Below are 24705 nucleotides of genomic sequence, written 5' to 3'. Positions count from 1 at the left end.
CATGTGGAATCCCTCAGCACTTCATTCAAACTCTTATTAAAACATACAATTCCATCACTCTATTACCGGGCACGTCTGTGAGAAAGCACACCATGGACTAACGACCAAGAAAAGGTTCAAATTTCCAAAATTTTATTTTTCATCTGTTAACTATACAGCTTTTCTCATACAATCATCGAGTTGGAATAAAAATGTCAAGATGCATACATGTGAAAACACAACAGCTTCAAGCAAGTGTGAAATATTGTCCTCAGTTTAGTTTTTTTCCTTTTCATATAACTTGTAATAAACGCTGGATGACGAGGTGCCGCCCCATCATGCCACGAGGTTCAAGAGAAAAGCTGCTGGCCAGCAATTAAATACGTGTCAAACAACAAATACATTCATTGTTAAGAGAAAAATATTTTTTTCCTTTTTTTTTTTTTTTTTTTTACAGCATTCACTCGTATTGAAATGTTTAGGAGCAAGAAACCGTGTAGAAACCGTAAACAGATTACATTCAAGCAATATGTGTATTCCTAAGTCCTGCAAACACATGTTTTCAAGTTTCAAAAATATTCTCACATTGAGGCTTTTTCAAATGTTCCTTCCACAAGCAGAGTTTGGCAGTAGTGAGAGTCGAAGACACTGAGTCTGTGTTTGCTCAACTGATCCGTTTTTTTTAAACTAACACTGGGTAAAGGACGGTCGGAACCCAGTTGAGTCGAACACTTTGACCAGTGCAGTTGCCCACTTTTTCCCATCAATACAGTAATCTATAAGGCAAAAACAAATATTTTTGGACTTTGTCTCCTCGTCTCTCAGACCAGGAACAACATTATCCTATGGACACAGAGAGAGAGAGAGAGAGAAAAAACTTTCTGCAGAGACATGAGAAACCTTTAGATTCCCCAACACTGTGGTCCACAAACCAGTGGTTCGCAAGTGCCTGCTCTTTGGCAATGAGACCCACTGAGAGATTTTGCATGTGTCTTCAGTAGGTACTTTGGGTGGGTAAAAAAAAAATCCATTCTTTTTGTTTCCTAACAATAAACAAAGCCCACCTCTGTGGAAAAGCCGATTATCCAATCAGGTTGCCATGGTAACCGACAAGAGCCCCAAGGTCTGGTAGACACTGGTATGCCAATACCAAACACTTCCTCTCTGTGCTCTCTTCACAAAATGAGGAATTTCTTCACAAAACATTTCTCCGTCACTTACATAAAGTTTTTCTGTGCGAGGACAAAAATATGAGCCGTTTCCAGTGTGATATTTTTCACCTTCTCCCTCCGTTCACCCTTCATCGCCTCACCGCTCATCCTTTTGCGACTACCAAGAGGAGAAAAAGGGCCGCTTGCAGTGGAAGGTTTGCGTGAAGGCGTTGCCCAGTGTGACCACGCGTCCCTGACTGCCTGAGTGGCTGCGTTCCACCACCACCCGCGGCATCTGCACCAACTGAATGGGACTCTTCCCGTCCTTCAGTGCCTGAGTCAGGTTCAGCACCTGAGAATAAACAAGATTCACATATGAAACTGTGTGTATGAGTGTGTGTGCAGTGAAAGAAGGGATACACGGACCATTCAAATGTAATGAACTGCTTTTTTTTTTTTTACATGTTTATGTGCATTTTCTGACATTCTGAGAATTTCTAAATAAAATACAAATACTCATTTAAGGAGTTAAAGTGGACAATACTGTATTATTATTATTATTATTAGTATTATTGATAATACTAATAATACTAATAATAATAATAATAATAATAATAATAATGTCCTTATTTTTATTGATTTTTTTTTATTGAAGTTTATTGTGAAATGACCCGTTTTTCTTTGCTAGAAGATCTATTGTCTTGATGACCACTGCTGCTTTACAATACAGTTTGTTCCATTCACAGACACAGTGCTACATTGTGCAGCGTTTTTTTCTATCAGACACCATTCATACCCATTCACATGACACCAGCACAGAAGCAACTTGGGGCTAAGTGTCTTCTTGCCCAGGGACACATCAACGTGTGGACTAAAACTCTCAACCTTCAAGTTGAAAGAGGACTTGTTCTACCCTGCCCCGTGGATTAGAACAATTCTATATGGCCCACAGATATTCTAATTACTATAATGAACTAGTCTTTAACAAAATAGTCAAAATATATGATGAATTAATAATTGTATCTTCCTTGTTTATTGAACAGTGGTTCACAAAGTGGAGGGACAAGGGTAACTCACCTGTCCCCTCATCACAGACATCTGTTTCTCAAACAGGGGTTTGTCAAAGCCTTTGTCCGTCTGAAGAGAAAGAAAAGGACTCAAGTCATGTGCGGTTTAAGTCATACATGAACACTGTTTGTTTTCCATGACTCTTTTCATCTCTGAACTATGAACAGAGAGAAGGGGAAGAGAAGAAGAAATGCAGTCTGTACCTTGAACATCTCATGAAGATCCTCGGAGAGGTCCTGGACGAAGTTCATATCAGAGAGGCGGGAAAGCACCAGGTCTCTGGTCTCCTGGGAGAAGACCACCTTAGCCTGAGGGAGCCACGCCCAGTGGAACGGGTCTGATGGAAGGAGACGTCATTAGAACTTAATACAGAGATGTTCCAAGTAAAGGAAATGTTCAAGATTATGGGAAAACACATTTAGAAAGATGAGAAGACAGATGTTTCACATGTAGCTGTAGGAGGCATATCATTTTACAGTTTATTTTGCGAAATGTCAAAATTTTCTTAAGTCTGAGTGGTCAAAGCTTTAAAATCTGAAATTACTTCGTTTCGAATGTTATTAGAAAACAAGATCATTATTCCAGTGGGATTTTTTTTTTTACATATTTGTGTGACTTGTTCTTTCTTTTTCGTTTTTTTACAGAATTTATGATTAAAAGAATCAATATCAATAAAATCAATGAACCAATTTCCAGAATGATTAGTCAGGACTCGGCGTTCACAGAGACAAAAAGCAAGAAAAACAGATGATAAATGACAGGTAGAGAGATAAACGTACAGGCTCTCCATTCGTCTGGGTGTTTAAAGGGAAAGGCCAGGCCGTTGTCGATTGCCGCAATCTTGATGCAGGAGTCGGGACAATTCTCTGGCCACTCTGAATCCTACACATCAGAGAAGACATCACCATTAAATGACAGAGAGATTAATGAGCAGTGAGCAGGCCAGTTATTGATCCTTGTCCACCGGGCTGATTAATTGGACAAAGAGATGACAACCTCTGCTCATTTATCAATACATGGCAAGTAATGACTGATGATTGGTAGTCACATGGTGATTCTGTTGTTCTAATCAATAAACATTGCTAAAGCACTGGTTGGTTTCAAGTTATTGTCTGCTGTCTGTCCTGTGCGTGTTTAAAGTGCAGAGCAAGGTTAAGGTTAAGGACAATTATTTGTTTGGGCCATCCAAATGAACGGAAGTCAATGCAGAGTCCTTAAAGGTATAGTTGTACAAACGTGTGTTTGCGCCAATAAGCTTCGAACACAGACTAAAATTAATTCACCTTTCAAAATCAAAACTCACTTTCTTTCTTTCACCCTTTCCTTCCCCTGGCTTCTCGTACTTGATCAACCAGTTGTCATTCCCTCGATCTGAAGAGAAGGACAAAGAGAAAAAGCAGGTATTTTAATGCATATCTACGAGCCATCTGAATGATCTTACATAATGGCAGGAAATACAAATTAGTGCATCTTTATGGAATTAGATTTGTGTCAATATTTTCACACAACACTTTTCAAGACTCAAACAACACTTTTTAAGAAGTAAAATGTTATTGTATTTGAAAATACACTTGTTCTTTGTGCTCCCTGGTTTGTTCTTTGCACCGTGTTTTTTTTGTTCGCTGTAGGGTCTTAGGAAGCTGCCTGCTGATTGGCTGGAGTTTTGGAGTTGACAGCTCTATGGGCCGGAGGTCGTCACACTCCGTCTGGAAGTCGTTCCTTGTCGACATCCAACAAAATAATTGTAATTATCTAATGGTTATAATCTGACAAATGTTAGGTATTTACAATTATTTTGTCAGATGTTGAAGGAGAAAACTTGGGGAACGAGTTCTGGATGGAAGTGTATTTTCAAACAATAAAATACAATATTTTTGAATGATTTTTTTTTGCTTCTTAAAAAGTGTTGTTTGATTTGTGAAGTGTTGACACAAATCTAACTCCATATGTCCTCACACAAAAACAAAATTGAGACAAACTGACAGCCGTCAAGACGTTACAAACAGTAACAACAACACATCCTGAACAGGTTTCTCACAAGTAAACACTGAACTAAGTTTAACTGCGGGGCCGTCCCTCAAAGCTTTGTTCAGCGAACTCAACAGACGCTGCGTGACACTGTCTGCACAGACACACCCTCACCTGTGTTCCTGATGACATAGTCCAAAATCACAAGGCGCTCGAACTGAGACTGCAGCTGCTTCCTGATGTTCTCAGGCAGCGGCTCTGCCTCAAAGCGCCGCAGCCAGTAGTCCGCTTCACGGTAACCTTCCACAAACAGCTGAAAAGAGCCCACCTGGTGACACAAGCATGTCACATGTTGACCTCAGTTGAGATTCAGTGTTCTGAAAACAGCAGCCTGATCTGACCGGGGCCAGAAGAACAGCTCACAGATATTACAGTTTTTCCTCAAATGCTAAAACACAAAAGTCAATCCTCTAAACCAAATGACCAGTTGTCTAAACACATTGACTAAATCTAGCCATAATTTTCCAATATCATAAACACATTTCACATGAAGACACAATTCACAAAACACAATCCTCCGTTCTCATAAATCGAAACACATGTTTCCTTGCTAAAAGAACATATTCTCAAAGAAAAGTTCATGTGATGCAAAATGCTTGCCACGGTCAGCAATAATTGAACACAATGAACACACCTGGCGTCATTTATTACACACAACGACTGCAAATTGAAGACACTTGTTGCTAATGCTGTGACCACACGTATAAAAGCGGGCGTTTTTCCCGCGGTGCCTAGCAAGAGACACTATAGCCTGCGATGTGGATGAGGTGATGTGGCCCGATGCAGCTCGGCGACATGATGCCGCACAGTGACTGTGGTGTGTGTGTGTGTGTGGTGTGAATGAAGAAAATAAAAAGACGTCACACCCTGATCATGTTTTCAAGAGTACTGTTGTGTGCAATAGATTCTGTTTTTTGCATTGAGTTGTGTTACAGTAGTGTACTTGCAGAATTTTCTGTACTCTTCATATGAAACTCACAACTCTAAATGCCTAATCCTCTGCACAGATCTAAGAAGATCCGTTACTCTTAAAGTTTTTTAAAAATATGCATTGGCAGTTATGAAACAAAGAACCTTCTCACAAATTGAGCATTGTGTTTTAAATTGTTTTTCTGTAGTGTGTAATGATGTGTATAGTGTTTACATTTTTGAAAGCTTCGAGCTGCTCTTTTGGTGTGAAAGTTTGAGTTTTGAAGTGAGAAGGCGTGGTTGTGCTTATGTAGCTTTAGAAAAGGGTATTGTGTTTAGACATTGGGGAACATGGAGGAGACGTTTGTGAAATGTGTTTTAGCATTTGAGAAAAACTGTAAAGCCACAGCACTGGCTTCCTGTTTCGTTGAGAATCAATTTTAAGACTCTTGTCTAGTTTTTAACTCTTAACCCTAGAACACAATTGCCGGGTGGTTTTCACCCAAGCAAATACATTTATGTGATTTTCATGAAAACCACGTTTTGATCTTCATTATAATTTTTTTTTTTTAGAATTTTTTTGTTCCCAAATTCCCAGTAATTTTGGAGCATTTTTATACGGTCCCCTCCTGATGCTTTTCTTTCATTTTGTTAGACATGACACAGTTTAAAATAAAAGAACACTACTCAAATGTATTAATAATAATAATAATAATAATAATAATAATGCATTATATTTAAGGCGCCTTTCAAGACACTCAAGGTCGCCGTACAACAACAAAATAAAAAATAACAAAAAGGTAAGAGCAACAGGTAGAGAGTTAGAGAGTTAGAGGGAGTAGATACATAGATACAAATAAATTTGTCATGTATTGTCATGTTTTGATATATTTTGATGACAATATATATATTTTCTGGGTGTATTTATTATCTCAGGAAATCAATCTCCCGGCGTTAGTGATGGCGTTCTGAATTTGAGCAACAGTGTTCTAAGGTCAATGGTCTTAGCCCTACTGATCCATAAGATTTGCTCTTATTGTATGAACCTTTAGTGAAGCCTTCCTGAAGAGCTGATGGTAGCAGAGAATATCAATACTTTATTATTTATCAATACTATTACTCCCACCCTTCAGTGTGCTTGAAATAACTTTTTATTGTTCTTTATACTTTTTACCTGATAAATATAAACCGCCCCCCTGTGACCGATTGTTAAGATATTTTAAGGGATATTTTTGGGCATTTTAAGACTTTATTAGACAGGATAGACAGTGTGAAGGGAGAGGAGAGGGTGGAAGACAAGGACCTTGACCCTTGAGGCGCCAGCTTTACCAACTGAGCTACAAGTTTTTATCTTTGGTGTTGACAGGGATGGGTGATGAGAGATAGGTGGGCTAATGGTGGAGGAGTTTTTATTTTTATTTTTAATCCTTTGAAGTACTTTGAGTCGCATTGTTTTGTATGAATGGTGCAACATAAAATACAAGTCTGATTGATTTGTTTACATGGTAATAATGAATTGTGCAACGTAAAATAATAGTGTGCTGTAAATAAAACAATCATCTATCAGCAGTGATAGACAGTTGAAATGTGAAGCTAACTTCCTTATAGCTATCTCTTAACAACATCACATCTGCAAAGACATGCTGCACACAGAGCATTTGGCCTGTGATGATAACAGGTTTTTGATTATATGCTAAAATTGGCACTAAAGACTCACAGTACATTGAACAGTACATTGCACGTGATAAGTACTGAAAAATAAACACTATTTAGAGCAGAGATGACATTTTATGCTTCAATCTGACAAATAAACTTGTTTTTTTGTGTGTGTGTTTTTTAGAGGAACACAATAACAGACAGCTTGTCTTCTACCAGGACAACATCAGCAGCTATTCTGGGCTCACCAATAAAGACCTCCTACACTTCATAATTTTGACTTACAGACTCAAAAAGCAGAAATGACTTTCCAGTCTATGCTTATACTCCTAGACAACTAAAAGTTTGACGCATTGGACCATGAAGGGAACAGTCACATTTACCTTGGGTGGCAGTCCGACTCTGTGGAAACGTCGTCCCACTTTGGGGACCTTCTCTAAGGCATACTTCTTCCCCCGGGACTTTGCTCTGTCGATGGCACTGTAATGGAATGTCTCACTTGCCAGGTACACCACCTGAATAAAGAAGAAAAATGCTCTGTTAACACTGGTTTACTTGGTGACCACTGCTGGATAATCCCTTCCAGAGCGAGTGCCAATCACATCAAAAATGTGTCTCATTACAGGAAAAGTCTTCTTCTTGGGGCAAAACACCCTTGAAAATCAAATGATGGGGGCTTTCAACTTTTGCAAAGCTATGGCCCTTTTCCACTATGGTCTCGTCATGGCTAGGCACAGCATGGCACGGCGTTGGTTGCATCTCCACTACAAAAAAGTACATACTCAATGTGGGTGGCATTAACTTGTTTTTATGGTCAGAAACCTCCGAGTTGCTCCAAACGAGCCGATAGAAATCTCTCCTCACTGAAGCTCTCGTCAGTCGTGCTGTTTCAGGTTCAAATCTCACCCCCAGAAGACAGACTGTGCTGTGATTGGCCAGCCAACGAGAGCTTTCTCAACTGTCTTGGGATTGGTCAGGTACCTGGAAGTGACGTAATTAGCACATCCGCTCTCAGAAGCGCAGCTCCCCCTCTGGAACAGTGGATGCACTGCTACTCATTATCCAAACATAGTTTAACAGTGTTTAAAAATGGCTTCTTCACAACTCCCCGCCACAGTCCCTTTCACGCCTTTGACCCGGAGTCAGAATACACTGTCGCAAGTGAGACACCTCCATAACGGCGATTCTTCTGCGGTTCAATGCATGCAACAGGATGTGCCCTGTCTAGTGGCCGCACCAGGAGAATCCGCTTTTCAGGAGAAGTGATCCTTGCCTTTGCAAACATTTACAACACAATAGGGTATCATGCATAATCTCTGAGCCCCACCTTGGTTTTTGGCACCACGCCCAGGCCGAGCTTGGTATCAACCAGTGAGGCAGCAGCCTCTGATAGGTAACCCTGGTTTGGCAACAAGCAGCCTCGGCCAAAACAACAGGGACAGCACAGCTAGGAAGAGGGGAAAGAGAGAAAATAAGCACAACAAAAAAATTAATTGTACTGTTGTTAATTGTGTTTCTGTGTTTAAAGAACACAATTTTACCCCATACCTTATGAAAATATTTGGTCCATTTGGGGTTCAGGTGACCATAAGGTTCCTCTGACTTTGGTTTGAAAACACCTATGATTTTCTGTTGAAGAAAAAAATAGAATGAAAAAAAAAGTTTCCAGCACCACCAGCTCTGTTGTTTTTTCTGTCTGTCAAATTCTGTGATCATTGGAATTTGGAATGAAGTGATGCGACTTAAAGCTGGTCTATACAATGGTATGCAAAAGCATGCAAAAGCTGTGTTATTGTTCAAGTTTTTTTCTTTTAAACAAAAAACTGCATACATATTTTCTGGATGTGTTCCAGTAAAGTGAAATAGAAATAATTATCCTCTATTGTCATTAAAGCATTGCTTAAACAACAAACCTAATGGTGGCCAAAGACTTCTGCACAGTACTGTATATCCTTTCCCTGTTGGGTATATAAAACGTGTTAATGTGATGCTAATTGTGCAGCCTGCTTTTTCGTTATCAGAGTGAGCATCAGTGGTCATGTTATGCGAGGCTGTGTCAGTAGATTCCTCTTCCTGTACATTTCTCAAATTTGCACTTCCTCTTCACCTCTTTCAGCACTTCGACTCTGCTTGAAGTGCGGAACCACTGGTCAATAAACTTGGAGCCATAAAGCCTAATGGGCAGCTTGGTAACAGAAATCGATAAGAATTGAAGTGCAGTAAATTTTGAGGAAAAGAACGTTGGCCAACTTGTTCTGCTAGTCCATGATTCTTCTTTGTTAGTAAACCATTACTTCATCCTTTACTCACCCCTTTTGGGTCTTTGACAAAGTAGCTCCCACTGGATCCCTGTGAAATCCTTTCTGGAAAGACGCCATTCTCCATGGCCTGCTCTGCCCTTTGGATGATATCTGCAAACTCAGGGTCATCTGGGAAATGGTTGAAATCCCCATTGTTGGGACCTAGAATGAGGAGGGATTAATTGTCATTAATTGCCATGGTGCAGAAAACACACAAGGAACCATTTTTAAAAGGATGAACTCATATCAAATGCCATCATTCCCGTGTCAACTGAGCATTTTTATATGACAAAAGCATTCATAGCTGATGTTTGTTTCTTTTATGAGCTGTGCCAATCTCAGCTGACATAGGGCGACAGGTGGAGTACACCCTGGACAGTTCCCCAGTCCATCGCAGTGCCACAAACATAGACAAACAATCAACCACTCACGCTCAATTTAAAGTGTCCAATTTACCTAATGCCCATATTGCATGTTTTTGGACTGTGGGAGGAAACCGGAGAACCCGGAGAAAACATGCAAACTCCATGAAGAAAGGCCCTTGTTTTGACCGGGTATCAGACCCGGGTCTTCTTGCTGCAAAGGCAAGAGTGCCAACCATTACACCAACCGTGTGGCCCAAGTAAAAACATGATCTTAAAAATTAAAAAAAATAAATAAAACTTTAAGTCCTGGTCTCACTGGATGTTTTTTAGGAGAATGCTGGAAGACAGACAGAAGTCTGGTTTTATGATTCTGTTTTTTGCTGGTTGAATTCAAAAACTTGCATCTACAGTAAATATTATTGAAATTTGAAACCGTTTTTCTAAAAGCAGTGATCCGAGCAATATTCATTTCTGCACAAGTAAACCTATCAACACCTTTCTACCTCTTCTGATCTAGTCTATCACATGGATTGAGTTTATCAGTAGGAGGCAACAAGAGACACCTGCCCATCTTTTCTTTAAACTTCTTAACCTGTTCTTGATTATAGGAGGCTGGAGCACATACTGGGAGAGGGCTGGGGGAACAGGTGGCTCTTCTATCACAGGACTAACGAACACATTTACAGGCAATTTAGAAATGCACAAATTCACCAACCCTCCATGTGTCTAGATTGCCGTATAAAGCCCACACAGGAACAAACATGCTATAATGCCACAGAGAGAAGCCTCAGCTGGTCGGTGGATTTTCACCAAAGAATTTCTAAATGAGTGACACACCAGGAAACAGCATTTCCCCCTGCCCTGCAGATCTAATATAGTTCTGTGAACATGAAAGGCAGCTCTCGGATGAATATGAGGTGCTAATTATTCCTTTGATGAAGGCTCAGTCATGTGACATGACACATTCTTCTACCTTCTCCTTCTCGTTCAGGCCAGAACAGTCTGCTGACAGAGAGGCTCCATATGCCCTGCACCATTCACACTGAAATCACAGTTGGATGCAGGGAGAGATGAAGGGACAGACAGTGGAGGGGGGTGGACAAAGGGACGGGAGGACAGTTAATGCGCCGTTTGTCACAGAGAGATAAGAAGAAACAAAGACCGCTTTGATGCTAATTCACTTGAAACGGGAGGCAAATTAGAAAAAGGAGGATGGAGAGAAATATGAGTTTGAAAATATGCAAATGTTATGTCAGGGATTTGGATTGTTTGTATTTAATACAAGATACTTATCAGTGTTAACAAGCAAACTTCCAAAGACTTGTAGCAAAGCCAAATTCGTACTGAACCTTTAAATTCACCGGGGGTCGGTGTTTGATGTTATTCCAGCTGCTGTTTTTGTTCCCGAGAGATTTGCATTTCCAAAAACCAGAGTCAGGCTGGGCAACAATTCAATAAGAATATAATGTCCTTCGATGGGTACATGACAAAAGGTTCAATATTGATAGGATGCTTATGTTTCGAGCAAGCACACACGATGAGAAACAACATAAAACATAAGAACACATTGAATTTGAATGTTTTACTTCAGAAAGCCGTTTAAAGGTCTCATATTATACCCTATTTCTCCAAGTTAACCTAGTTCCCTGGTGTCCTAATGGACATAGCTGCAACATGCTTTGGTCTAGTTGTGTAGAACTGTCCAGCAGGTATGGAGCATTTATTTTCCTGTTTTTCATCTATAACTGATCATCAGAATCTGTATGCTTTGTCGGTTTACAACCTGTTCAGTTGTGTGTAGAACAGTGGTATAGCCATGATTTTTCAATAGGGTGAACTTTTGCGAAATAGGGTGGGTCAATATTTTTACTATGAAAAATAGATTATACTTTATTTTTAAAAAAATTTGAGGCACAAAATGCATGCATATGTGATTTAAATTTAATTTAAAACGGCCTGGTCAGACAGCCTGAACGCAAAACAGATAAATCCTCTTAGGCTGGAAGTTGTGTAGGACTCTCAGTGTTGGGGTAGTTGCTCAAAAAAGATAATTAGTTACTCGTTACTGCTGTAAATTGTAATGAGATTACTTTACTCGTTATAGGATTTGAAAAGTAACTTCACTACTTATTACTTTACTTTCCCGTTACTTAATTTTACGTGTAGATATATGGACAAACATCACTTAGTCTGCCCACATAGTGTTTATGTATACAGTCATCTTTTTTCACACGTTGCCGACTGATAGGACCTCCAGAGTCCCAAATATAAGGATTTAAATGATTAAAAAGTTGATTTTGCAGAATATGGGACCTTTAAGTATTGGATTTTTGTTTGCTCAAAAAGATAATTAAAACCACAATAAACATGGTTTCTTGCCTGACATTTATCCTTATAATTAATTATATAGCTAATTAGAAAATATTTAATAAGATATTGTAGCCATGTCGCCCTGCGCTAAACTAAATTATTCACACTATCTCTACAACAGCACGCCATCTTAACAGAGCCCGCCATTTATGGAAACAATTTTAATGATAAAGCTTACATTCACAGAGACTACATCTACATATGCATTTGGAGCACTGTGACGAGTGTGCATCATCATGTTTTCATGCTTTTACATTAAGTTTGCCGGAATAACACTTTTTAGGGATGCCGACTAACTCAAAAACTGCACCATTAAGACTTTAACGAGGAAATAATATGGTGTCAAAATGCATCAGGAGATAGATTGTAATACAAGTCATTCAGGCTGCTTCTGTGTCTGATTTACAGCAGAGTTTTGTGTGTGTAACAGAGATGAGACCGTGTTTTGTCTCCATCATCGAATTTCCAACAATAAATTCCAGTGTGTTTATTCAGCTGACTTGTCTAATGAATGATGTATGGTTGCACTTGATTTTACATTTGATGAAAATATGATAATGTCACTGTGCAGTGTGACTGCAGGAGACAAATTACTCTTTTCTCTCGCCTCTCACAGTCCCACCCTGCAGAGAGCCAGAGTCGAGCATGTTTCCTCTCTTGTACTTTCCACCTCACTATCCTGAACTTCAGATTGTTTGTGTGTCCGTTTGCACAGTGACCTCATACATATTTAATGTCCATCTCTCAGGATCCTTGGTCAGTTAATTGGCTCAGGTGCAGCTCTCTCAGAGGTTTAGAGACCTGCTGACCTGCAGTGCACATGGTGTGAGTAAAGGCCACATTATACTTCTCCGACTGCGTAATGCATTATCCGACTGCGTAACCACGGAGACACCTCGAGCCTTCATACTTCTGCGTCGTGGTGACGGATAGGCGCTGCAATTTCCCGCCCGATCAGTAGGGGTCGATGCGCAAGGTTGTTGTGCTTCTGACTACAGTGAGCAATGGCGTCCGAGAGAGAAAGAGAGAGAAAGACTGTTGTTGAAACAGTGGCCGTTTCTCACTTTTCTGTGTCACGGAACGCAATTAAAAGATAATTTGAGGCGAGAAATTGGCCATTTAGAGTCTAAACATGTGCTGTGTGTGTTAAGATATGACGTATTTATAGTTTGGCAGCGACGTTGTCGGCGGTGATCGGCCCCACGTCTGTGGACGCTCGGTGCGCACTGTGAGCCGGCACAGAGCAGCTTCGCTCGGCCTGTCCTGAGGACTAATCGCAGCTCTTGCCGTCTCCGTTGTCCCTTGACGGAGTGACAGACACTTAAAAAATATCTCGTGCAGTCATAGATGACGCAGAGGCTCCCCGACAGGCTCTCCGTCGACGCAGAGGGGTCTGCGTAACCTACGCAGAAGTATAAATTGGGCCTCACAACACAGGCTCATCTCCAGAGTGCTTTACACATTGTACAGTGGGAAATGTTACAAACACACATATTTTGTTTTTGAAGGGCTGATGACTAAAAATAGCAAGTCTCACACGTTCTTGCTCCATACACATACGTTTTTAATTATTTGATGGCATGTTGGCCTTCAGAAGAAGAAGATCAGATCTTGACTGCTTTATTACTAATCGATCTGTGGAACATAAATAAATGTGTGGTTAAAGCTCTTCTGCCTCAAAATATCTGAAAACAATGAGAATATTTATATATTTTGTCAGTAGTGCACTTGCATAAGCTAAAATAAAAATACAAATCAGTATTTCTATTTGAGTGATTCATTGCAGTTGCATTGTAGTTGTAATGTAGTTGCTTTACCTGTCTCCGCTAGAACTAGGCCCGGGCGATATATCGATTCTATAGATTATTTCAAGTTTTTGTTCCGGACTATTTAAGAAATGAAAACATTGATTATTTTCTCCTCTTGATTTGGAACTGGTTTGGGTTTGCAGCGACAGACGTGGAACAAGTGACTGAACGCTGCAAAGTTTGTTTAAAGCCCACAAACAAAAGGCAGTAGCACAATTAGGGACAGCCCAGCTGATTGCGAGCTGCGAGCTACCGCTGTATGTGATATATCAGACTGAGTCTTTGCTCCGGAGACCTCCAACACAAGGATCAAGCCGAACAGTGCCGAACTGTTACCGAACATTTACACATAGTACATCATATGAATAATTATTATGTCTTCAGTAGTTAAAAAAATCGATTTAAATTGAAAATCACATTTTTTTTTATAAATAAAATGGGGATTTTATTTTTAGGCCATATCGCCCAGCCCTAGCTAGAACATATGAAAGATCAGTATAAAGAAGGAAATATTCAGCTAACCAATGTGTTGTATTTTGTTTTGTTTTGAGACCCTTATTGACAGAAATGACAATCTACAACCTTAAATCAGATAAACAAAGAGTCCTTGCTGCTTCCAGCATATATACAGACTGAGGGCCACATTATACTTCTCCGACTGCGTAAAGCCTTGAGTATACTCGCACGTCAGGCCGTGGCACGGGGCTCCGTAGACGGAGTGCAACCATAGAAGTATGTAAGGGGGCGTTTATATGGGCCGCGTTCAGCGCATTGGTTGTTGCAGTATTCGCCGCAACGGCAGGGGGCGTACACCCAAAATATTCAACTTGTACTGCCGGTAAACGTCCACTGCCTAGCAACAGTAGTAAACAACAACTTTACGCATATCGCGTAAGTTGGTCTCAAAATGACTGTCTGACGGTGTTTAACGTATTTGGACAAACATCCCATAATCCACCAGAATCCCCGGGAGGGCTTTTCCCCCAGGGTCACCACTCTTTCTAGGCTTGTCTTTTGCCCTTCACAAAGCGATCCCCCTCTTTTTGTTCACGTCCTACGGCAAAAACCATTGTCTTTTTGTAACGTTGTAACAATCTCCTCCCATGAATACAGGGTCATGTGAAAGTTTCTGTGCTCTCAGACAGAAGAGTCATACAAATGCGTGTACCAGCGGACCTGCTCGGCCAGCCTTCCATTGAAAATGAAGAGTTGGCGCGCGCCGTAGCCAACAAAGTTAGAAAAATTCAGAGGTGCGCGCCCTAACGCCAGGCCGCCAGGCCACGCACCTGGTGCAACACAGGATATGACGTAATTTTGGGCGCGTGCCCTGGGCGCTACGGCGGGTATAACCCACACTACGGGGAGTATACTGAAGGCTTAATGCATTATCCGACTGTGTAACCATGAAGACCCATCGAGCCTTCGTAGTTCACCGTCGTGGTGCCGGATACGCACTGCAATTTCCTGCCCGATAAGTAGGGGTCGCGACGCAAGGTTGTTGTGCTTCTGGCTACAGTGAGCAATGGCGTCCGAGAGAGAAAGAGTATAAATTGGGCTTAATGGAAGAAGGCAGCAAGAATGGGCGTACTGTTGAATGCAAATTTGATTTTGCACAGGTACTGACCTGAAAAAGCATAACTTATTTTTTGGTCATCTCTGTGGAGACAAGCTTGGTAGAATTTAACTGCCACAATTTGCAATGGCGATTGCAAAGACATCTTGTGTGATAAAGTACAAAAGCTCTCAGGACTGTGTGAGACCTACTTTGTAATGCAAACTGTGTTGTAATTCTAGATCTGAGAGCTCTGTTATTCTAAAAGGGCACCACAGGAAATGGGACACTATCGCCTGCGATTTCAGACTCAGTGTGTCTACCTGTGGCCTAGATATTTGGCCCTGATAGAACAATTACACTCCACACAGAGAGATAGCTAGACAGACACGGGCTGATAGAAGTGACACGGGAAAAAAATATGCAAAAGAAATATGTCGCAGAGAAACAAAAAAAACGGGGCGCTATGAGGGGGAGTGGTGTTAAATTTAATTAGCGGTTAAGTGCTGCTTCCATGGTGACTAGATCACCTTTTCTTTTGTTTTCCCATATAGCAACCGACCTCTTCTCTTTTATAAGCCAGAACAAATCCATTACTGTGAATGGATAAAACACAGGAGTGACAACAGATGAATAAATCCAAAAATAGAAGAAAAAAAATAGGTTGATTACTTCATTTTCATGGCAATGCATTTTTCTCTGCTACACAGAGATAATATCATTCATTATATCACATAAACCTTTAATCTGCTGCATAAGTCATCAGTGTTAAAGGGATAATCAAGCTTTTTGAAGTATGGTTAGTAGGTATTTAATACATAATCGGCACTGACTTTAGTGAACACACAGGTGTTCCCATGAACCAGGCGGGGATCCAGATACTCACTTGCACTAACACAACCGTCACTGGGAAATAAGAAAGGAAAATACACTTCACCAAATAAAATCTACATCTGACATCTTAAAAATAGTTTGCTGCTTTTTCCACCTCAACACTCAGCCTTTTCAGGCTGAAGAATGAAGCTTGTAATCTGCTCAAACCTTGCACCAAAGTCCATTGAGATAATCAGCTATTTTAAACACAGTACACAGGAATTTTCAATCCACTGTTACATTCATCAGAATGTAATTTAAAAATAGTTTCGTTCGCCGCAGTCCCTTTTATGACTTTGACCCGGAGTCAGACCCAGAGTCAGAAGACACTGTCGCTCGTGAAACACCTCCACAACGGACGTTATTCTTCTTCTGCGGTTCAATGTACGCAACCGGATGTGCCCGGACTGGTTCCCGGAGGAGGACAATCTGCTGTTCAGGAGAAATGCTGTTTGCGTAACCAGAAGGGAGATCTCCCTGAGCCCGAGATTACAATAAAACACAGCGTTCTCAGCAATGGCTGAACTGTTTGTTTCGAAACTTCAGGGCTTCACAAACAAGGTAATGACGCAGATACACACTAAAAAACAGCGTTAATTGGAACTTCCTGTCTCGGTCCACTTTGAGTCATTTCAAAGTGTGCTACTGCTGCTCTCTGGGTCATTTAGTCTTAAGGCTGCTGCTTCAAGTGACAACTGACAGCGTTGTGGAGTCTCTTACAACTAATTAGAATTCATTACCAAATGACCATATAAATTAAAATGAATTACATAATATAAATTTAAAAAAAAAATGCTCATTAGAGGGCAGTTCCAGAACTGGAGGACAACGTATGCATCATTTTATAATAATAATTTATTTTATTTACTTTAAATTTCATGTTCTTGAGGCCACATAAACAGTAAGTTTATAAATTTTCACTTTTACTACCAGTGAGGTGATAGAAACCAATAGTGGCCCTGAAATACCAGCATTGGTTGACCCTGGCTAAAAACACACATTTTGTCAATGGACTTTGGTGCAGGAGAGTGGGCAGTATACACACTTTAGTTCCCTGGTGTAAAGGCCTTTCGAACAGCAAAATAAATGGCAGGTATATTAAACAGAAATTGTGGACTTATACGCCAGCATTTATCCATTTTCTAGCTAGCCATGTTATCAGTGCCAGCATGTGTCCAGGTCCCAAGCACGTTGGCAAAGTCAGGGTTGCTATTGTGTCAAGACTTCATACATCACACTTTAAAAAAAAAAGTAAACCACTTTTGAAACTTAAAATGGTCATAGACATGGTACATGACCAATGGGACTTTACATTGAGGACACTTAAAATGCTGGCTGGCTCGTGGCTGGACGTGTACTTGAAGTGTCCAGGTTCAAGGACCATATTCACATGGATGATAACACCCGATGACGTCATCTGACTGGTTACCACAGACTAGGAGCAGATTTCATCTCAATGCAAACACAAGCCGAACAATATCAATGTATGGACAGTTTAAATAATATTTAAAGTCGTCATTAAGAAATGTAAGTGTTCCTACAATTCTAAAATGTATATAATGTATATTAATATCTATTTTTAAACAATTTAAGGCCGAAAATTGCACCCTTAAAGGATCTTAGTGTGAAGCAGGACATTATGGCCACGTCGCAATTTGTTGTCCACAAACCTCACAGTCATAGTTATGCAGTTATTAGGCGACAAAAGCCATGTGTTCTTTAGGACACATCCTCACTGAGCACAGGTTCACGAGCCTTACTGCCTATTAGCCTAACACTGCCTGAGATAATAAGATTTCAAAAGGCCTTGATCCGAAATAACTACCTGGGGAGGCCAAGGTGTCTTTATCCGAGGAGGAGCTATGTCTGTTCCGCCTGCTCCGCTTCTCTCGTACGCCCCGCGGAGATGACGAGCCTCCTGCTAAGCACGGCAACAACAGTGTCTCTTCGCTGGAGCCGTCTGTCTCCAGCTCGGTCAAGACGCTTTCTCGAGAGTCCGAAATACGGACGGCACCTCCGGGGTTCGTGGTAAGCCCCAAGGATAACCGGCCCCTATCATAGACTGATACATTTGAGATGTCCGTGGGATGAAAGTTGGACTCCGTAGGTGACACCGCTGTTGCTTCGATGTCCTCGCCGGTGTCTGTCTGAGTCGGGTCGCATTCTGTCATCATTTCGGAGTTATTGATTATAAAGTTACACGGGCTTCACGTCTTAGTTGTCAGGGTGTCATTTTAAAGATGAACCAGCTCACAGATCTTAGATAAATTAATGTAAAGCAGCGGCTTTCGTTCACCGAAATGTCCACATAATCCTTCAGCCCTCTCCGTTCTGCTTCCTACTTCACGCATTGCGCATGCGTTAAAAGCACAAATCCATTGGCTGATATGGCTGCGTTCAAATGCTCCTTTAAAAAGTGAGGAATATTTTTTTATTTTTTTTAACTATTATGCAAATGTACAAGTGTGAAGACAAATATAGACAAAGATGAACAAGTGAAAAAGAAAATAACTTAATAACTATATATATATTCCAGGATTTAGGGTTTCTGTAATAGCAGTATTTTCCGGTTTAATTCATAGTCACGATCACACACAAAATGACTGAGACACCTTCACTGTCCTGTCATCCACTCATGTTGTTACTTGCCTTCCGAGAATATGGTGCAGTAATTGTTTTGGCCAATAGATGTCGACAGTGATACGCAAATAGAAATTACAAAATACAAAATTAATATAAACAAGGTTTTCCTCAGAAAAAGAATCGACTCTTTTTTTATTTTCTTGTCATGTAAAATAGTGATGCTCTATATTGATTTATTTTATTTCCTTATTATGTGTCATCACTCCTCTCACTTCCCCTCACACCCACAGGCTGTGTCTGACACTAAGATAAGATTAAAAATGGGGCTTTTTCTGATATGATGAGACAATTATCAGTTTAACTTGGCTCAACTTTTTTTTTCAGTTTGGACTCAAGGTGAGTTAATGCAGGTTGAATAACCTCAGCAATCACTTTGCCAGGCTTAATGCAGTCATTTTCTATCCCCCCACCTTACTTTCCTCTCTCTCCTCTATCTGCCCATGTAAATTCATGGTCTCTCGCTTTTCTTTCTATCCTCTCAGTGGCCCTCAATCACCCAGTAGTCTGCAAAGCGACACACTCCCCCTTAACCCTCAGCCTCTCTCCACCTATTTAACTCAGCCCCTCACCACCATCCTGGCTCTCTAATAAGGGAGAAGCTGAAACACATGCAAATGAGCAGCCAGCCAGCTGGTATCACAGCAGTCATGTGATCTATCAAGGTAGGGGGTTAGGGGGTGAAGGAGACAGGAGGGGGGTGGGGGGGAGGAAGAGGTGCACAGGGATATGGGAGTAGGGAGGATGAAGAGAGATCTTGAGGCTTGAGTGGGAGATGGACAGGTTCAAAGGCACACGGTTAGAGAGACACACGCAGGATTCCCTCTGCTGTGGGATGTTAATTTAATCCAATAGGCTCTCTCTCTCCCCCATTGTCCATCAGTGTCCTCCTCATTGTTTCTGCCTCAGCCTTCTGCCTTTACCTGTTATTTCTGTATCCTTCCATTCTTCAAGGACAAACACCTGAAATGTCACAGTCGTGTGACACATGACACTTTACAGGAAAGCACATCAGCATGTCTGTCACTTTCTCTATGCGTGTGCACGTGAAACCTATGCACTTCACCACTGGGTGACAAGGCCATGCAGCAGTCAAAGGACAGTGCACACATACTCACTGCAAGCGTGCATGTGTGTGTGTGTGTCCGTGTGTATACTTTGTATTTGTCACCTCTTTGGGACCTATTCTGGCATGAACACTGACCTTGTCAGGACCAGTAGTCTTCATGGAGACCAAACGGTTTGAATTGTGATTAGGTTAAGGTTATTAACATGGTTATGGATACGGTTAGGGATCACTCTCTGCTTAGGCTGTCCAAATGAATGGAAGTCAATGAGAGTCCTGAAAAGGATAGCTCTGTTCGTGTGTGTGTACATGCGTGTGTGTGAATGTGCGTGTATGTGAAAGGGAGTTACAGAGAGAGAGAGAAAGCAGATTCTGCTGGCATAAGATGAGGTTTACCCTGCCAACAGCAACCACCCTGATCCATTCCTGCTTCCCTCTCGCTCCCCTGTATGCCTGATGAGGGTAGAGAGCGAGAACCCTACACTCACCGGCCTCTTCTTTATTTATTTTGTGTTCCTAATAAAGTGTCCAGTGTGGTCTTCTGCTGCTGTTTCCTAACTGCTTCAAGGTTCAGCGTGTTGTGTGTTCAGAGACAGTCTCCTGCATACCTTGTTACTATTTCATTTCTATCATCTCAAAAAGTCTTGTCATTCTCCTCTAACCTCTGACATCATTAAGGCTTTTTTGCCCAGAGAACTGCTGGACATTTTGTCTTTTTAGGATTATTCTTGTTAATTGTTGTTGTTATTTGTGATTGAAAAATCAACATCTCCAATAGACTTTGGTGTTGAAATGTTCATTATATGCATAACACTAACCCACACATTTCTACATGCAGTTATAAAAGTGAAAAAACAAACAAACATGTACATGTGGAATAACGTGGTCATCACACATTTATAAATATTTACTGCTGTAGAGATATCAACGACAGTCAACTGAAGTGAATGTACAGATGTGTGTCAGCACAGTCTGGTTTCTGTGGAGGAGATGAACGGCCAACACCTGTCACCTGTTACCTGTCAAAAGTGATTTACACAGGGGAAAAAAAAGGGATTCAGAAATGGCATGTGTGTACCAGTGTGTGTGTGTGTGTGTGTGTGTGTATTCACGGAGAGAAAGCAGCACCTTTTGGACCAAACGCCCTGAGGTAGCAGTGTGAACAGTATGGCTTCTCATCATGCTGAAACACAATCAGCAGGACATATTTACTGCATAAATGTATTTGCTTGTACTATTTATTAACATAGTCATTAATCACAATTTCCTTTATATACTTATACTTATATATTTTTTCTCCTCACATACCTCAGCATGCTGTCCAGCTGTGAGCTGTCTCTTGCAATTTTGGCACTTCAGACACAGGGGGTGGTAGTCCCTTCCCAAGGATCTCTTCTTCTCAGCTGGACCCAAGAAACATGAGTGTTACATTAATGATTGGCATCCAACCAAGGTCACATTTTTGAATTTTCACACCCATCCTTTTATTTAACTTATGTCACAATCAATTCTACAGGGGTGTTTTTCATCCAACTTGTCAGAAAACCATGTGTGATTCAGGTGGTTCAGAATAAGAAGACTGTTTCTCACAAATAGGCCAGAGACTGTGGTGTTGGAGGAAAAGAGTTAAGTAGGCCAGGTCACATCGGAGAATTTGAACTTAGCTGGCACATGAATTGGAAAGTAAAACTAGCAGTAAAAGAACAGCTATTCAACTGGACTTGAATAGTGGTTGGGTTCTGGTGCTGTTTGTGAGTATAACAGTGAACTCGGAGTGTGGGAGAGGGCCTCACAAAAAGAGACAGACGGTGAGGAGGAAACCCAGAGAGCAGCATGCATGCAAGTTTGGCTAGACCCACATCCTGTTGCTATCATGGATATGTGCAATTGCATTTGTGCGTGTGCTTGAAAGAGAAGCAGAAGGCCAGGGAGAGAGAGAAAGAGAGCTTCCTTTTGTCCTCCAATTAAACCTCCCTCTTTTTATAGCACACATCAGAATTGATAGCGTTGCGTCCTTTTCTTTTTTTTTTTTACAGTAAAACTAATATTTCAACATAGCAGAACAAACATGGGGATACATATGGATATTAGATATTAGACCTACTTCTTTTAGGGTTTATTTAGACACAATATCATTACATCGATACGGTACATGGTAATGGAATGTGGCCATTTTTAAAATTTTTAGTTGCACATGTGGTCGGTTAGAAGGTCCAGAGGAAAATGCCTATAATTAAAAACTATTAAAGAAAAATTTCAACTGGCTCAAATTGTCTGTTACGCTGTAGACATTTTAACTGAAATAATCTATATTATTAAAATCTCTTGCTCTATATTATTCAAATGAAACAAGAAAAAATACAGATGCTGAGAGAAAGCAAACAAAAAGAAAAATAAATGCCAAAAAAGTAAAATACCAGACAGAGAGAGGAAGACAAACTCTGCAAAGTACAAGTAAAGAGGTCACACTCACCAAAGTAAACAGGCTTCCCACAAATTGGACAGTAGCCTACCATGATTATATATTTATCTATTTATCACACAGAGTGTATCTGAGTGTAATTAAGGCAGAGGAATGAGAAAATATGTGTCACGTATGTGTGTATATGTGTGTGCGAACTGAAAATTGACAGAAAAAAAAAAGTTTAACTGCTGTGTGTCTGTGGTGTGCTGCAAAGTCAAAACCAGGATGTGGTGAGTGCGACGTCACAGGAAGAGAAATAAATGTGATTTCAGCAGTAAATACTATCATCAGTGCCCGGGCAGCGTCTCTCATTAGGTCTGTATGTTAACATATATAAAAGGGTCAGTTATATAGTTATATATATATATTTGCTTACATCAGATGGTCTAAGGGGGCTCGGCCTTCGCACTGTAAAAAGTGAGATAGAAAATAAAAGAAAGAAAGTGGGATGAGGAGAGAAGGGACCAAAACCAGCTGTCAGCAGCTCAAATTCCCTGCTATCTACTCTCCTTTCCTGTTTTCTAGATTAAAAACAAGGAGTGTCCCTGAATTGAAAAGGGAAACCTGACACTTGTGCCTTTCTTTCTTCCTCCTGTCTGTCGATCCTCTCTCTCTCTCTCTCTCTCTCTCTCTCTCTCACCGTCACACTCACACATGCACGCCCCTGCTCACTGACTCACATGGACACACGCCCATTTACTTCTACTCAGTGACATCACATGAAGAGACTGCACCCAGAGAGAAGAGGGAGAGGCAGGGTGAGGCCGGGTTGGTCGGGGGACAGGCGGGGGCAGGGGAAGTGCTGTGTGTGTGTGTGTGTAGGCAGTTATCCCCTCAGGATATGTGATAGAAGCAGACCTGGGGAGGGACAGGGGTGAGGAGAGATGAGCGAGACAAAGATGGAGACAGTAGCCAGACTCAGCTCAGCGGGACACAGAAGATGAACTGCGATGAACTTTGCAGAGGAGAACAAGCCGCTTGAGTCACTGTGGAAGACAGGCAAACTTCTGTGTGGTTCGAACCCTATCACTGACAGTGGGACTCTTTCTGCCTTATTAATGAGTGAAACACATGTCCGATTGCACAAACTGGCAGCTAGGAAAGTAAAGTTGTCAAAAAAAGTATCACTTATGATGCAACATAATAATTAAAGCTGCCATCAGTGATATCAATTTTAGCTTACCTCCTATTCATTGCTGCTGTTATTCACAAACGAACAGCTTAACTTTGCCAGCACCTTTGCAGCAGCTACAGAGTTCTCGTTCTGGATTAGAGCAAATGTTATGGGATACCGGAAAAGTTTCCCCTAGATTTTCTTGCAGACCCCAACAACTGAAAAAACAATCTTGTCAAATACAAAACACTCGATGTCAGCAGGCCTGTAGTCGCTGTCAGAATAGTGAGCTTCTTACAGTGACATGCATGCTGACAAAATGATTTCATATAAAGTTAAAAAAAATAGACCAAGAGCTATATTAAATTATTGAGTACATAAATCGGGCCCACGGTTGGTTTAGTGGTTAGCACTGCTGCACTGCAGCAAGAAGACCAGGGTTACTGGGTTCGAGCCCACGTCAGATCAAGGGCCTTTCTGCAAGGAGTTTGCATGTTCTCCCCGTGTGTGCGTGGGTTTTCTCCGGGTTCTCCGGCTTCCTCCCACAGTCCAAAAACATGCGATATGGGGATTAGGTAAATTGGTCACTCTAAATTGACCGTAGGTGTGAAAGTATGAGTGAATGGTTGTTTGTCTCTATATGTGGCCCTGCGATGGACTGGCGAACTGTCCAGTGTGTACCCTGCCTATCGCCCTCGCCTTTACTTAATTGTCTGATGTCAAATAGTAATAATGATGATGCTATGCTGCTGCAGCTGCTTTTCCATTTGTTCAGCCTGTCTTGAGCAGAAATGGGTCCTTGTTCAGACTCGATATTACTGTAACACCTGTCCTGACCACATGAGTTTGGATCTGGCCTCACCCATGCAACCTGAACGAAATGAATTAAAGTTGTTTGTGTAGATGTGTTTGAGTGTACTTATCTACATGTGCACGTGTGTGTCTGCAGGAGTCATGAGTAGAGAGAGACACACAGACAGAGGGAGAGGGAGTGAGACAGAGATTGCAATGGAGCTGAGTGAATCAAAGCCCTACACACACTGTTGTGGGATAGGATTTTAACCATTGAAAAAAAAAAAGAAGAATGTGATGTTCAGTATTAATATTGTGGAGGTGGCTGCAAATGTATTAATGTCTGGATGCTAAGAAGTGGGAAAAAACCTTTCAGTTGACTGAAATTGCAGCTGGTCAGAGGACATCGATTTGAGAAGACAATCTCTAATCCATTTGAGTCCATGTCTTAAAAAGTGTAAGTACACTATGGTTGTTGTACCCACCTTGGTGTTGCTTTAAGCTGTCTTCGTATTGTAAAGTGACTGGCACATTAGGTTCCACATATGGACCTTGGTGTTCGATGTTCAG

At 41.1% G+C, this 24705-nt stretch overlaps 2 protein-coding genes across 2 annotated transcripts; both read right to left on the bottom strand.

Moving 5' to 3' along the window:
- Window positions 1–1263: 1263 nt before the first annotated feature.
- pi4k2b (phosphatidylinositol 4-kinase type 2 beta) lies at window positions 1264–18233 on the bottom strand (the record flags this gene model as incomplete). The annotated part of the gene is made up of 11 exons (XM_083909613.1): window positions 1264–1482; window positions 2208–2267; window positions 2402–2535; window positions 2978–3080; window positions 3502–3569; window positions 4341–4494; window positions 7175–7306; window positions 8119–8238; window positions 8340–8420; window positions 9102–9253; window positions 17885–18233. The coding sequence occupies 11 exons, from the start codon at window positions 18231–18233 to the stop codon at window positions 1309–1311; spliced, it is 1527 nt and encodes a 508-aa protein (XP_083765739.1). The 3' UTR covers window positions 1264–1308.
- Window positions 18234–20773: 2540 nt separating this feature from the next.
- Window positions 20774–22281, bottom strand: LOC310943675 (cysteine-rich protein 1; the record flags this gene model as incomplete). The annotated part of the gene is made up of 4 exons (XM_083909311.1): window positions 20774–20784; window positions 20894–20948; window positions 21074–21168; window positions 22239–22281. 4 exons carry the CDS (start codon window positions 22279–22281, stop codon window positions 20774–20776), a joined length of 204 nt encoding a protein of 67 aa, XP_083765437.1.
- Window positions 22282–24705: the final 2424 nt, after the last annotated feature.

This window comes from Microchirus variegatus, assembly GCF_963457635.1.
Source record: "Microchirus variegatus genome assembly, chromosome: 23".
Classification (NCBI taxonomy): domain Eukaryota; kingdom Metazoa; phylum Chordata; class Actinopteri; order Pleuronectiformes; family Soleidae; genus Microchirus; species Microchirus variegatus.
This window is presented reverse-complemented; position numbering and strand designations above follow the sequence as displayed.